Here is a 14,655-nt window from a genome sequence, read left to right as displayed (position 1 = left end):
AAAGCATATGCACGATACTGTTTGTTTCAGCCCTGGATTGGCTGAAAAGCATCAAAATTTCTCCACAAACACCTTCCGGATCTCTTTAATAAGCATTCCATGGTTTTTTGGGGGCATTAGAATTGCCAATTCATTTACATTTTTGTACTTTTCTGAACCCGGACACATTGAGTTTTTACATCCGTGTTTTACTTCTTCAGGGAATTCCCAATTGTTGTCGCTTTTCGAGCTCTTTTCACCCTTCATCAACAGCACAACAGATTAGTTTTTCAAGTCCAGATCGCAACATTATTGATCTCTCTAAACGGATGTTAAAGTGTGGTTTTTACTGTCCGACAGAAGAAAATGTGAAACACTGTAAAATCAGAAATTGACTATTCATTGCATAACATAAATGGAAGTCAAGATGGAAATATTATTGTAAAAGGATAAAAGAAAAATTGTGAAAATGTAAACATTCATCATAATCAGTTGAACAATATTTATAGCCGATACTAATACGAACTCCTGGATTTCCCTGCATTTTTGCATATCTTATCTTGTGGATTTTCCTAATCATTTGTAGCGCAATTATGACATATTATGGAATTGAAGATGCATTTTCTTATGGCGTCAGCATTCCTTCCAACTGGCGCTACATGATGAGTGTTGTCTGATTTCCATTCCTATTGCAGGAGAGTGAATTACCTTCGCCAATTCGGCAGCACATAAATCAATAATAAAATGCCCCACGAGAGCATCGCAGTGTCATTCTCTGTTTTCTCCAATTTGGCATGCCTTTTTCCCCACACATTGATTTGTGACCACAAAATCTCTTTTTTTCTCTCGCTGTGTTTTCGTACAGGCGCCAGGAGATGATGATTTTTATTCTCGATGCGCGTTCATAAATTCTTCGCCCTCGTGTGTGAGTGATGTGCGTGCGCGCGGAGCAAAAGGAAAGGCGCATTCTTTGCATTGCACAAAATTTTCACTCATAAATATATGTTAAAATGCCTCCACCATGGCGTCATCGCGAGCGCGCCAAAAAGTGTGTGTCCTCTGGCGCTGGGCTGGGAAAGAGCAGCAGCAGCAGAGAGACATGGGAAAAAGGGGCACGAGTGAGAGATTTATTGGTGATTCACGCAGCGAGATTGTCCCGTGACTTGGCGTGACACTGGCATTCCGCATCTGAGAGGCGCCAGGCGTTTATGCTTTTTTTCTCTGCCTCCGCTCCTCCTCCGCCTCCTCCTCACGAGCGAGAGAAACTCCTCGCGTGTCATCATTCACCAAAAAGTGCATCCCTGACAGTGTTTTGCACGCAATATTTCACTTCGGCATGATTTATTGGGCTCCCAATCTCAACAAGGATGCTTTATGACTTTGTGATTTATATGGAAATTCTCACCAGTGGCTCTTCTTCTGCTGCTGCTCAGGTTCTTTGTGGCGAATGAAGTCACTCTCTATTCAGTGCACATGATTTGTCACCATAATCAAGGAAGAGATAATATGCCCTAAACTTGTACACCACTTCTGCAGAATCTTCAACACTTCAGACACTTCTGAACGCCTTTGAAGAAATTTGCTTAGCTTTTTAAACTCCTTCAGAGAAATCGCGGAAATAAGTAAGCAAAGAGACATTTTTTAGAGTGTAATCATATTTTTTGAGGTTCTGATTGATTTAAAAGCATTTTCTCGATCAATATGAAGATTTTTCTATTTAAAATGCTCAAATGTGTTGAGAAAAAGAGAAATATTCTGAGCTAAAAGACAAATTTGATGATTTTGAGGGTTATTTAAACGCCAGAATCGGTTTTAAATCAATCACATAACCTAGAAAAGCAATGAAATTCAGTTTTTTTTAGGCAAAATAGTTTTAAAAATGCCTCAATTTGTTGAAATTGTAGCTTTTGCAATGCATATACTCTAAATATTTTACCACTTCCAATCTCGATCACTTCTTCTAAAGCTGTACACCACTTCCGCCCACAATATCCGCCCCTTGACTATGGTTAAACTTCGTCATGTCCTTCCTGACCCGGAATAAACATATATAATAAATGCGAGAAAGGCATGAGCTTCCATAGCAAAATCACTTAACATTTCACATTAAAATTTCTCTCTCTGACATCGAAGGAATGCGATTGATAGTGGATTGGATTCGATTGAAGATACTCTGTGAAGTGGTTAATTTGGGCTCTTGTGGAGACGTCAATCGACAAGAAAGATCATCTCGGCGGACAAACAAAATAATCCAATCGAATCACATGCTTTGGGATCCACATTGCCGCGATCCATTGAAAAAAATAAAAGAAATGCGCGTTGGAAAGGTCCTTCAATCGCCCAAGTTCAATCTGAATGAAAATTTTTCGCCTCTCGAAGAAATGTCTCAAGAGTCTCTACTTTCCCATTCATACACTTTACATTTTTGTGAATGAATGAATGAGAATTCTCTCTTTTTTTTCGAACCCCCAAAAAACGCGCGCTTACGTCATTCGCCATTGGCTATTTCTTCCACCAAAGAAGCCAGCGAGTCTAATCGAAAAACTGAAGATTCCTCAAGTGATCCGAAGAGCAGTGGCGGAAAATTACCTTCAACTTTCAAGCTATGGGAAAAACCACTCGAAATTCCTCACATTCCGACATCTTCTTCTGCATCTGGTGAAAATTCTCTTTTGCGAAAATAGCCAAAGTTCATCTGCACTCTGGCATCGGATTTTCCCGCAAGTCATTCCCATTCATGCGGATCAATTCCTCAGCCCAGAAAGCGCATTGAAAAATCACGGTTTTTTTTTTGATTATTGGATTATATTTAAAATTTTTATCCATCTTCTCGCCCTCAATTACATAATTTTGCTGTTTCCCTCTAGAAACTTTTACTTTTCTTGTCACATAAAATATTCTTTCATTATTATTATTTTACTTTTCCTACTCATTTTTCTTCACGTCCTCCTTATAAATTTATCGCACTCTTTTTTCTTCTCTCGTGACCCATTCACCTGAAATCCACTCATAATAATGCCAAAAAGAGAAAAAACAATGTAATATCAATTGAGAAGCACTTGGTCAGTAAGGATTTAATGGAAAGACCCACGGAAATGACCAGAAAACGCACTGAAATCTAACCATAATACAAATACATAAGTCATGATATAGTAATGAAGTGAAAGCTTTTCAAATAAACAAACTTGTATTAACTGCTGATTAATGTGGGTCATTCGCCATTTCGCACTCGCTCAACCACCCTCAAACACACACACACCCTCAATCAAGCACTCATTCAGCAATTCGTGTCATTTGTCCCTTTTCTTCACCTCAAGTGGACTTCTTGAAATATTTCGCAATGTTCGGATAGCGATCTGCCTTGTTGTCCGGATGTTCCATGATCATTTGTGGCAATCTTGTCTTCATCTCATCCTGATAAGACGATTGGACATTTGGATCTGTGGCAATGGCCATTGCAACAGCTTCAGCAGGTGTTTGACTGGCCATTCCAAGTCCTGTGCTCTTGATTGCCTGCCTCACACCCTCACTGACAACATCCTGCACATCCGTTGTTGGCTTCGAGCAGGAAATCATCTTGCGCCTCTTCGATGACATTCCCGCCAAATAGGCATCAGAGAAGGGAAGCTGAGCACCCTGAAAAGAAATCCAAATCATAATATATTTGCAATTTCTGTGAGTTTCTTGCATTATTTCCACAAACTCACCTGTCGCCTCTGACTCTGCACATCACGCGTGATGATGGAAATCCAATCTCTGGGCAAATGTCTGTGCCATGGTTGAGACTCAATTTGCTCCACCGGCGTCAATTCCTCCTCATCATCACCCATCATCGTCATCTGTCGTCCCTGATTCGCCTCCACCGCCACAATCTCATCCGTCTCCATGGGCTCCTCTTGTGGCGGCGGCACTTCAACAGGCAACATCACGGGAATCTCCACAGTTGGCGGCGGCGGCGGTGGCGGAGCACGAGCTCTTATTACTAGGAAAGTCTGAATTTCCTCCTGACTCACATTTCTCACACTATCGAGAATCCTCTCAATTTCATCCATTAATTGCCGATGGAAGAGTCGCATTGTCGTCTCACCGATATCTGCAAAAAATCACGCAAATATAAATCATTACAAGTCTGACAGACAGAAGATTAACGTGGAGAAACTTACTATTTGTTGGCTCCTGATTGTCCAGAGACATCCTAGTAATTTGACTCAAATATCGTCCAGCATTCTCCCGCCCAAGACACAGCAGAAGAATTCTGCACAGACGCTGACTGAAGTTGTGGAACATGCTCAAGAGTCGCCTGCCAAAATCTGAGGGATTCTCCGACATGATCACATCAAATGCCCGTGGAATTGTGGCACGCAACAGATTCTCCACAGAAGCTCTGGCATCGTAATCTGAATCCTCAACTCGTGGCAATACAGCCAATAGTTGATCCATGTGACCCATGAAGATATCCACAGCCTAAAATGCGAGCATAAAAAGGAATCCAATGCTGTCAATGCTGCATGATTTTTAATGAATGAATTTACCTGAGCTGTGTTCTCTTCAGTCGCCGCGCCGCCACTGAAGAACTGATCCCTGACGAAGCTCTGGAGATGAGAACGAATCTCATTGATCAACTGCGGACCCACTTGGAGTACTTGAAAGACATCAAAGGGATTCCCAAACAGCGGAACTGTCGGTGGCGCTTGCGGAGGATTAGCATTGGCCGGATCTTCTCCACCAGCTGCTGGCGGTCTGCCTTGATTCGCAGCGCCCTGCTGTGCTGTCGCACGGGCTCTCTGCTGCTCCCCAATCGGCTGACCCGTGTTGGAGTCCCGAATGTGATGACTGTTGCATGGCAAGAAGCGATCAAATGCTGAGAAAATGCTTGGCAACCGGAAATTTCGCATCTGTGCCGCCGGCAAATTTGCCGTGTGCATCTGCTGACGAGCCGTGGAACGAGTCTGTGTAGATGTTGTGGGCAGAGTGACTGTCGTGACACGTGGCGCTTGATTCTGTCTGTTATTCAGCACATGTTGCAATCCAATATCACCCAAATGCACATTGATGGTCAATTCTGCAAGAAGATGGGGAAAAATAAAACACTTCGCGGTCAGCAGATAAAAGTCAAAAATAACATCACAATTTTGGTGCTATCTCACTCCCAAAAATAGCATTCATCACTTCTTCCTTCCATTCAACTTCGACATTGCACAGGGTCGCTCATAGAATTGGATTCCAGTGGACTCAACTCACCATTTGGCGCTACGGTTGCAGTTGAAGTGGTGGAAGTCGTTGTCGCTGGGCTGTGTTGACCGCTGGACGATGCATTCTGTGGCGGATTGATCTCAACTTGCACTTCAGCATCCATCGGCGCCGTGTTGACGACAGCCTGGATGATCCTAGCAATTTGCAATTCCTGATTCATTGCTGCAAGCATCAAAGAAACAACACGCATTAGAATCAACCTGAATTAACAAATTAATCTAACTCAAGCGACTGCTTATTTTGCCAGGTTTTCAAAAGTGCCATGAAGAATGCAATTAACAGAAAACTGTAGAACATCAAAGTAAGCTTCTCGATGTAACAATGAAAACTCCTTCAATTCTATTATGATGAGGTATGATTAAAGCCAGTAGTTGCAATTTTCCATAAAGAAAAAACATCCTCTTTTCGCTAGTCAACTGTTAGTAAAACAGAGAAAGAGAGAAAAAAGGAACGAAACATAGGAGATTTAAGTCTAACCTGGCACACCATTATCGGTACGAATTGCCACTCGATTGGGCATTGGTAAGAATAAAGAGAATATGTTGCGGGGAATACCTCTGGGTACGCGATTCTCATCTGATTGCTCAGGCGAAATGCCCTGACGCGCAGTCGAATCACTACTTGCTTGCTGCTGAGTCGCTTCTGAACCCGATTGCTGCTGATTGGCGTTGTTGTTGTCACCATGCGGAACACCGTCGGCTGGAACAGAAGCTGCAGCTGCATTAGCTCCAGCAGCAGTCTCATTGTTATTACCATTCGGTCGTGTTACATTGCCCAGATTTGTCTGCAAAACAGTGGGAAATCAATTAAACTTGATCGTGAAAAGACAGTGAATCTTTCACAACTCACCGGAACAGTGAATCCTGAGCTCACGAAAGCACTCTGCTCCACCAAGATGGGTCTACAGCATAGATGCCGCGGCGTATTTGACGAGAGGCACAGCATCAAGTCGCTAATTGCGTGCTGAGCATGTGAAATGTAGTGAAATGCCTCAGAGACGTGATCAAACACTCTTTGTGCGTTATTTCTCTCCTCCTCCGTCTCATAAGTCGGATCGTGCTCGAGGATGTCATGGTATTGCTGCACAAAAGGCTCCAGACGCACCTGAACCTCCCTCATCTGCTGCACCACCGCCGCCAGGGTTTGTGTGCGCGTCGTCTGTTGCCTCGAGCGCGATCCCTGAGCACTTCCACCCGCCTCAGGACTGGCATCACTATTATTGCTCTGCGACGTGGAATTCGTGGCATTGCTGGCCGACGGCATTGGCATCGGCACCGGCACCATTCGCACCGATGCCACATCCTCAACTGGTATTCCCTCCACAATCTGCACGGACGGCATCCCTTCGACTCCCTCAGCCTGCTCTGCCTGGGCCATTTGCTGCTGCAGCACACGAATATTCGGCACACCATTCTGCCTCAGGGCAGCCGAAACTGCACCCTGAAACGCCTGCATCAGATTCTGCATCTGCACCTGAGGAATATCCGTCTCGCCAACAGCCGAAATTCCCACTTCGAACACCGTCGACTCGAGCGTTTGCTGTGCCAAATCCTCCATTGCGGCATTGTTGAGTCCCTGCGGGAAAGACGGATGCTTTTCTTACCATATAAATTCCTCTCACACAATTGCAATTATTCGCAAGAAACTCACCCTTTCAGGATTCTCAAGGAAACGCGCAATGTTATTCGCACACTCAAGCATATGTCGAGCCACTGTGATCCTGTTCATGCACAGCGTTGACGACGGATTCAAGGAAGGCGCAGCCGCCTGTGGAGTCTGCAAAGGGACAATCAGTACCGCGTGGAAAGCGTCGCTTCGAGGGAAACTCACCCCATTGTTGGTATTCATGGGAATTGCCATCGCGCCTAGCACCATTCCATCGATGGCCCGTATCAAAGGACTCCGCGGATTTAGGTTCCTCACCCGCCATCGATTCTGTGGAGTCGTCTCAGTGGTGCTAGTTGCTGGACGTGAACTGGGCGGAGCCCTCTGGACAAGATGCACCACCTTTCCATTGACATCTTCAGAGATAAAACAACACAATTTCAGTAAGCAGAATTGCTCTTCACCATCATTAAACTCACCGTATTCCTTCAAGAGCTTCTCATCCTTTAGCAAACGCCCACAATAGATGATTCTCTGTAAGTCCGCCTCAACGCTGACCTTTTCGGCAATGTGTTCCTTGAACTGACGCACTGTGATCTGAAAATTCCATCGATTTCAGCGTCCGGAAGTGCATTTAATATGCATTTTACACCATTCTATCAATCACTCACCTCATCATCCACCGAAAACTGATGATTCTGGGAATCCAAAGTCTTTACTGTTACATTAATCATCCCGCAATCTGGCAGCTAATCCACAAAATCCTGCAAAATCCAATTGAGAACATCAACATAACCTCACATATCATCCGGACAGCGAATTTTCTAGAACACCACACAATTTGTCTGATTTAAAGTCCTAAACATGCAACTATGTGTCGTCATATTGCAAAACAACCGACAAATTGTTAAGAGAAAGCGATAAAAGCTGCTTATTGGATTTTTCCCATGATTTATGGCGTCGAGGAAGTGGGTGAAATTTTTCAGCATTTTATCGCGTCATCCCATGAAAAATACCCATTGTTTCACGTGTTAAAACCTTCTGTAATCTACTTACTATACACTTCTGCTAATACAAGATGCGTTTTCAAGCAAATTCACAAATTTTAAGCCCTATTTATGAGATTTCTTCGGATGCAAAAAGGCCACGGTACAGAAGAAATTAGCGATGTGAGCCGACGTGTTTTCAGCGGCCACACATTTGTCATCACAGAACGCTGTTTGCGCCACACTGTCGGCAGATGTCGCGTGTTTTCATCGCACAATTGATGGGTTTTCAATGCGGAGTTGGAATGTTTAGTGTTTGTTTATGTCCAGGTTGTCACGAAGATGAGCCAAGTTTGTCGCTTTTGTGGCTCTTCTGACCAGATTACAGTGAATTTACTGGAGAATCCCATTGTAATGACTAACGTGGAGGTGTGTCTGGCCAGGAAGGTGAGTTTAAACACTGTGAAAGAGAGCCGAAGAGTGTAAAATGCACTGTTTTTGCTTTGAAGGTATCGCCGGAGGACTGTTTGCCAACAACATGCTGCAGTTCGTGCCGCGAAACACTCGAGGAGTTTGCCAATTTTGTAGCAATGGCCAATGAGACTGAGAAGAAACTTCGGGAGCTGGAGAAGAAGACTCAGACTGAGATTTCTCCCAGCAAAACTACACGTGTTACTAATCGCAAGCGCGGAAAGAGTGGCGCTGAGAGTGAAGGAGGTCCTCCGAAGCGGGATGTCACCACCATCGTGAAGAGACTGTCGGGACGCGCTGACTTGACTGTGAAGATTGGCAGTGGCAGTGGCGCGGCGGAGAAGACTCCTCAGCCGGTGACCATCACGGGTGTTCCGTCGTACTTCCTCTGCATGAACTGCCGCGAGAGATTCGACTCCTTCGAGGCCCTGTCGCGACACATGAAGACACCCGGACAGTGCCAGAAGAAGGAGTACAAGTGCGGCACCTGCTCCCGCACCTTCGACACGCGCAAGAAGTTCTACCAGCACAGCATGAGCCATCGCGAGCGCAGCTCTCTGATCTGCGACCAGTGCGGCAAGACGTACAGCAACCGCTTCAATCTCGAGAACCACAAGTCCTCCGTCCACGGAGACGCCGTGGAGGAGAGCGACAGTGCTATCTACAGGTGTCGCTTGTGCTCTCAGCAGTTCAACACCCGCGTGGCGCTCTTCAGTCACATCGAAGCGCACGACAAGCCGTCTCGCCAGGCTCACCTGTGCGATCGCTGCGGCAAGTGCTTCGTCACCCAAGAGACTCTCAAGTCGCACAGTCGCACACACGCGAGCACGTACAAGTGCCAACGATGCGGCGAAGAGTTCCCCAAGAAGATGACTCTGGTGCTCCACGAATGCCCCAGAATGCCACCCAAACGCTCCGCCAACTGAAATCAGAGATGTTCATCGCATAGCCGAATTGCTGCAAAATTACCTAGTCAAAAAGCAGAGGAGTGCGAAAAGAAGGGCGTCTGCTGTGTAAATAAAAGGCTTGAAATTTTATCCTCAATGTTTTTAATAACTCAATTATAAGATAAATTAGGGAGAATTGGAGAACAAACTTTTCTCCGAGTGTAAAGCGCGCGATGTTCTAAATATTCTTTGGCGCTGCGGTCGCTCAGCCTGTGGCGCCAATAGTGGCAGTCTGCCGAAGCAATTGCCAGACTCGCGGTCGCGAGAAATCCGCAGTCTCGCGAAAAAGTGAAAGAATCATTGCTGAAGTGAGTTCCTGGTGGCAGGAAGTGATACGAGAGTAGTGTAGAAGTGAGTGCCGCGTGTGCATGAGGTGGTGAGAATGAGTTACAATATAAGCTGGATATTTCCACGACTGAGGAAGCCGTCGACGTTCTGGCATCTGGCCAGCACAGTCACAATCGCGGCTGTGGGGCTCTTTAGCAAGATAATTATGGGTAAATTGCCTGGTGGAGCCAACTCCAGTCACATGAGTCCTGCGGACGTCTCTCTGGCGCGGCGCCCTGTGCGAATTCCCGGAATCCCTGGCGGAAGAAGTGGGTCAAGTGGGGCGCGGTGAGTGTGTGAGGCGCTCCTCTGGCCAGGAGAGGCGCCTGAGAGTGGCCTCCGGCGTGCTGGAGACACCCTAATTGGATTTCAGGGGTGGGAGATTGGGTGGAATCGATTTTTCGGGCTCACGCCACATGCCCAGTGTGCGGTTGCACTGCACACAACATCCGTGGCGCGCACGCTGGATTAGCACACGTCCAATTACATAATTGCGTGGCATTTTGCAGCCGAAGAGAGATTCATTGAGAAATTGCCATCTTACGACATTGACCACTATTAGATTCACTTTGACCCACTTTTCCCCGTCCCAGGAATTTTCACATGACGCGCACACGACATCACCTGAGGTGCGCGCACACGACCGAGGGAAAAGCCCTTAAAGAGAAAAGAAAAGAAGGGAATTTGCAGCGCCAGAGGCGACAATGGAAGCAGGAAGTTGGCGAATTTGCACTCTCATCACTGTTTTTCTTGTTCTTCTTTTGCAGTGTGGCTCAACAAGACTCGCGTGCACAATCGGCAAATCTTGTCTGACGCACTGAGGAATCGTCCACACGGAGTCCCACTCATTGTAAGAGCAGCTCTTTGTTTACCTTGGGTCGCGCGCAGGAGAGACGCGGGCGGTTGAAGAGTCGCTTGATTGAGTCATTGACTTGGCGAAAAACACAATGACTGGCCGAACGCATTGATAAGTTCGGGGGTAATTGAGACAATGGTCAATTGAATGTGATTGAAACTTGCTTCTGGCTCTGCTGAAGAATCTGGAACGAGTCCAGGATCTCTCTTCTGCCCTGGAAAGCCTTCCAGATCTTCTTTCAGTCTAGACCAGACGATCTAGACACTTTTAGCAGTGATAATTGCGCCTCAATCAATCGCACAATCTCAATTCTCACCGTTTTTCAATGCACAATTGAACACATTCGTGTCTTACACGGCTTCGATTACTTGTGATTTCTGTAAACGTCGCTCTTCTGTTCACGCGATTCACACTCGAGACGGTTTCCATGAGAAATTTTTGTGAGCTCAATATTGCAATTCAAAGATTTTACTATTTAGACTAACTCTCTTTATTTTTATGCATTTTTTTTTTTAGCTTTTTTACATTATTTACTTGATTTGATTAGAGAAAATTGTGCTTATCACATGTTCTCTCCTTGGACACATTAAGAAATAATCAATTTGACTAAGCTCAATGTGAAATAATGGTGAGATTTTGGTTCTGAAGACATTGAAAAAGGGTTAAAAATTAAATTGCAGTGATTGAAGCCCTTTCAAAGTGATTTCTGCTGGATTTTCTGCTGCACAGTGAAGGAAATTGAGAGAAAAGAATCTAGCCTTGCAAATCGCGTGTGAGTGCATTTGAGAGTTTAGAGTAAGAATTTGAGCGAAAATTCACACGCCACTGCCGAAAAAGACAGATTTTGGGAATTCATGTACTGAGTAAATAAGCGAGCAATCTAAAGGTCAACTGATGGGACTGATAGCGAGGCTAGGAGAGAATACTGAGGCATCTTAAGCCCTCCAATTTCATGATATCTGTGCTAAATCTTGGCCAAATCATCGCGAACAAACGCGTGCAAAGTTAAACTGCGAAGAAGAAATAATAATAGTGTCAATTTTGCGCTATAATTTATGAGTTAAAGTTTCATGGTCGCGCATGAAGGTTTTCCTCTTATTTCCGACACTAAAGCGCTTAATGACGCTGCTGTTGTCGCGCGCGACGAAAAGGTGATCATTGTAAAAAGTATAAAAAAAAGCGGAATAGCCAAGAAAGCCAACAACTGTGCATATTGCAGTTGGAAAATTGATATGCAATGAAATTGAAATATTCGTGGGAAAATTTATCACATTTCCCAGTGTTTGCTAATGAATTTTTTCTCACAATCTCTTCCTCAGACGTGCTCTAATCACGAGTCATGCTTCGATGACCCAGGATTATGGGGTAAGATGATGAATGATTGAAGAAAGATTTGCGCATGATTCTGAACGTGTGTCCCTGTTCTGTATTTTTCATTATTATTTCTCAATGTGTGCGTGTGTGTGTGAGTTTCTATCGTGAAATCTCTTTCTGTTTTTGTCCTTTCTTTGACCAATTAATTCAAATGAAAAATCTTCGTAGAGATTGAAGAAAATATTTCTTCTTTTCTTTCAATTCTGTTTATTTTTTACGTCTCCTGTGAACAGGACATTTTTGATTAAACTGTACATTTTTTCTTTCTTTCCTTTTCATACTGAATTGCAAAATGGTCTCACAGCAACGGGCAAGTTTTCGCAAATAGATTAAAGCAAGCAAGAATGAAAAATAAAAAAACCACAAAGAGGAAGAGAGAAAGTTCTTTTCCATTTTCTTCTCACATTTAACCGTTTCTTTAATGGCAGAATTTCAAAATTTCTTTCTCTCTAATTTTCTCGTCTTTTGCAGCACATTGTAATTTACTTTACTTGTTTATCATGGTTTTTCTTTTCTTTAATACTTTTCCTCTTTAATGCTGATAGTGGAGGAAAATATAGTGATTTAACTTCTTTCTTGCCATCTTGGGAGAAGTCAGTAGAAATAATTTTGTCCTTTTTCTCTCACTACACGAGGGACAATTGCAGGATAATTGCGGTGTTTTAGTGTTCTTTTGCACGTTCAACACATCGACGGGTGAATGGAAAACTGTGAAAGGTCAAAATCGTCCTTTTTCAGGAGAGCAAATTGAAAATTTTGAATTAATATTGCTGCGAAATTTACCTTAAAATACTTAATTGTTCATTAAAGCGTTAATATTGCTCTATAATAATTATTTTGCGAATATTTAAATTGATTTTATTAATATTTATTGTAATATTTAACTAAAATATGGCAAAAATTAAGAGAAAAACTGAATAAATTATTTTTCAGTCGGTTTTTTCATAGTGTTCGAGTACATGTTATTAGAATAATAAGTTTTAAAAAATCAATTTCATATTTTACATGAACTTTTCTTAGTTTTCAATTGAAAAATAATCTAAAATGTGATAAATAATCTATTAATTCAAATTCTAAGAATATTTAACACAATTTTTTTTAGTACTAAAACGGATTAAGAGTTTTCCAAAAATACACAAGACATCAAGTATGAAAAATCGACTTTTCTTAGTTTCCAATTCACCTGTCGATAATTAATCTTTCCTTAAACAAATCCGTTAACTCTGTTGGAAATTACTGTCTTTCTCGCTCTCTGTCTAAATCTAAGATTTGCTGGTGTCTTTGCTCTCTTATTGGCTCTTAGACAGTATTTTCTAACAGATTTGTCACTCAATTTTGGCCCATTTTTGGATTGGAAATTAACCACTTGTTGCGCTGGATTGTCTTGCAGGTGTTCTTCCGCTGAATCAAGTGTGCAACCACAACGTGATCAGATGGTCGCTGGCGGCGCACGATATCTGCTTCACCAACAAGTATCATTCCCTCTTCTTCATGTTCGGCAAGTGCGTGCCGTGCGTGCGCGGCGCCGGCGTCTACCAGCCGGCCATGGATGTGTGCATAGAGAAGCTGGCGCTGGGCGAGTGGGTGCACGTCTTTCCCGAAGGGAAGGTGAACATGGCTCAAGAGTACATTCGGTGAGGATGAAAAGCTGCATTGCTGGAGAAGAGAATCTCTGCAATTCTTGCCATCATTTTGCAGGTTGAAGTGGGGCATCGGTCGCCTGATCTACGAGAGTCCTGTTCTTCCAATAATCATTCCCATCTGGCATAAGGGAATGGAGACTGTTCTTCCGAATGAACCACCTTACATTCTGCGCGTGGGCAAGAAAGTTACCATCAACTTCGGAGAGCCCATTGACTTGAATGAACTGGTGAAGTCTCTCAAAGAGCGCAATGTTCCCGAGCCAGAGGCTAGAAAAGTCATCACAGATCGCATTGAGGAGGAATTAGATGTGAGTATTTGGTGGAATTATTAGAGTCTTAATCACAAGAGAAACTCACCATAATATTGTGTCTTTTCTTTGGCAGAATTTAAGGATAAAGACGGAACAGCTACACAATAAGTGCTGACGAGTGTCACGAGGCTGAATAAGTAGATTAATTGACAACGTAGAGAGAGAGAGAGAGTTGTGTATCGTGAGAGGATATCTTGCGCGCGCGGTGCCATGTGAAATATCCAGTCTCCAAGTCCATAATTACATATTAAGAAGAACAGTGTCCACATAATTCTTGCCCCATATTTCCCCTGAGACATTATTAAAGGTCGCAAATTTAAAAGAGTTGATGTTAATCTGTATAATCGGAATGCTGGACGGAAGGCAAATTCCCCAAAATGTAGATAAGCTGTGAACTATTTAGCCATTCATTGCGATTTTATTCATCACCTTGTTTTGTGATACGATTCAAATGCCAATTGATTAGTCCTTTTTGTACCTACGCATGTGTGCATAGTTAGATCAGCAATATATATATATATATATATATATATCAAATTTCTGGATTGGGATTTGATGGTGGAATGATTGCCTTTGTTTTTATTTATATAAAACAGAAAAGAAAAAGATCCGTTTTATTTTTTTTTGCTCCAAAAATGTTTACACACGCAGTGCTTTTATCTTAAGATTATTGTTATGGTCAAACAATCCCCACACAGATTTTGTCCTGAGATGTTGTTTTTTCTGCATTTCTCTCCACCGATCGAGTCAGAGCTGTATTCTTGAAAATATACACATTACAAGATATACCAAAATGATAGTGTTTAAAAGACAGATAATAATAATAATGTAAATAAAAAATTTGAGCTGTATCGAGACACTTTTTTCTATCTTCTTTTATTGTGACGATCAACAGCAGAATCT

General features: G+C 43.2%; 3 protein-coding genes across 5 annotated transcripts; 2 read left to right on the top strand and 1 right to left on the bottom strand.

The window, feature by feature from the left end:
* Positions 1 to 2,782: 2,782 nt before the first annotated feature.
* On the bottom strand, positions 2,783 to 8,004 carry LOC132260203 (large proline-rich protein bag6). 3 transcript variants are annotated; one of them, XM_059758180.1, is made up of 12 exons: positions 7,894 to 8,004; positions 7,509 to 7,601; positions 7,317 to 7,434; positions 7,063 to 7,253; positions 6,883 to 7,008; positions 6,082 to 6,825; positions 5,788 to 6,016; positions 5,221 to 5,394; positions 4,512 to 5,041; positions 4,143 to 4,443; positions 3,687 to 4,072; positions 2,783 to 3,615 (listed from the first exon to the last, which is right to left on the bottom strand). In XM_059758180.1, exons 2-12 carry the CDS (start codon positions 7,569 to 7,571, stop codon positions 3,292 to 3,294), a joined length of 3,186 nt encoding a protein of 1,061 aa, XP_059614163.1. In that variant the 5' UTR covers positions 7,572 to 7,601; positions 7,894 to 8,004; the 3' UTR covers positions 2,783 to 3,291. The 3 variants fall into 3 exon arrangements, with proteins under 3 accessions (XP_059614163.1, XP_059614164.1, XP_059614162.1); XM_059758181.1 differs by having other exon boundaries at positions 6,082 to 6,807; XM_059758179.1 differs by having other exon boundaries at positions 6,082 to 6,807; positions 6,883 to 7,253.
* A 151-nt stretch (positions 8,005 to 8,155) lies between these two features.
* LOC132260045 (zinc finger protein 728-like) lies at positions 8,156 to 9,315 on the top strand. The gene is made up of 2 exons (XM_059757950.1): positions 8,156 to 8,270; positions 8,333 to 9,315. The coding sequence occupies exons 1-2, from the start codon at positions 8,166 to 8,168 to the stop codon at positions 9,218 to 9,220; spliced, it is 993 nt and encodes a 330-aa protein (XP_059613933.1). The 5' UTR covers positions 8,156 to 8,165; the 3' UTR covers positions 9,221 to 9,315.
* Positions 9,316 to 9,479: 164 nt separating this feature from the next.
* Positions 9,480 to 14,609, top strand: LOC132259502 (tafazzin). The gene is made up of 6 exons (XM_059757165.1): positions 9,480 to 9,738; positions 10,336 to 10,418; positions 11,744 to 11,789; positions 13,189 to 13,432; positions 13,497 to 13,749; positions 13,826 to 14,609. Exons 1-6 carry the CDS (start codon positions 9,624 to 9,626, stop codon positions 13,865 to 13,867), a joined length of 783 nt encoding a protein of 260 aa, XP_059613148.1. The 5' UTR covers positions 9,480 to 9,623; the 3' UTR covers positions 13,868 to 14,609.
* Positions 14,610 to 14,655: the final 46 nt, after the last annotated feature.

Source organism: Phlebotomus argentipes, unplaced genomic scaffold (assembly GCF_947086385.1).
Source record: "Phlebotomus argentipes unplaced genomic scaffold, Phlebotomus argentipes genome assembly scaffold_18, whole genome shotgun sequence".
NCBI classification, from domain to species: Eukaryota; Metazoa; Arthropoda; class Insecta; order Diptera; family Psychodidae; genus Phlebotomus; species Phlebotomus argentipes.
This window is presented reverse-complemented; position numbering and strand designations above follow the sequence as displayed.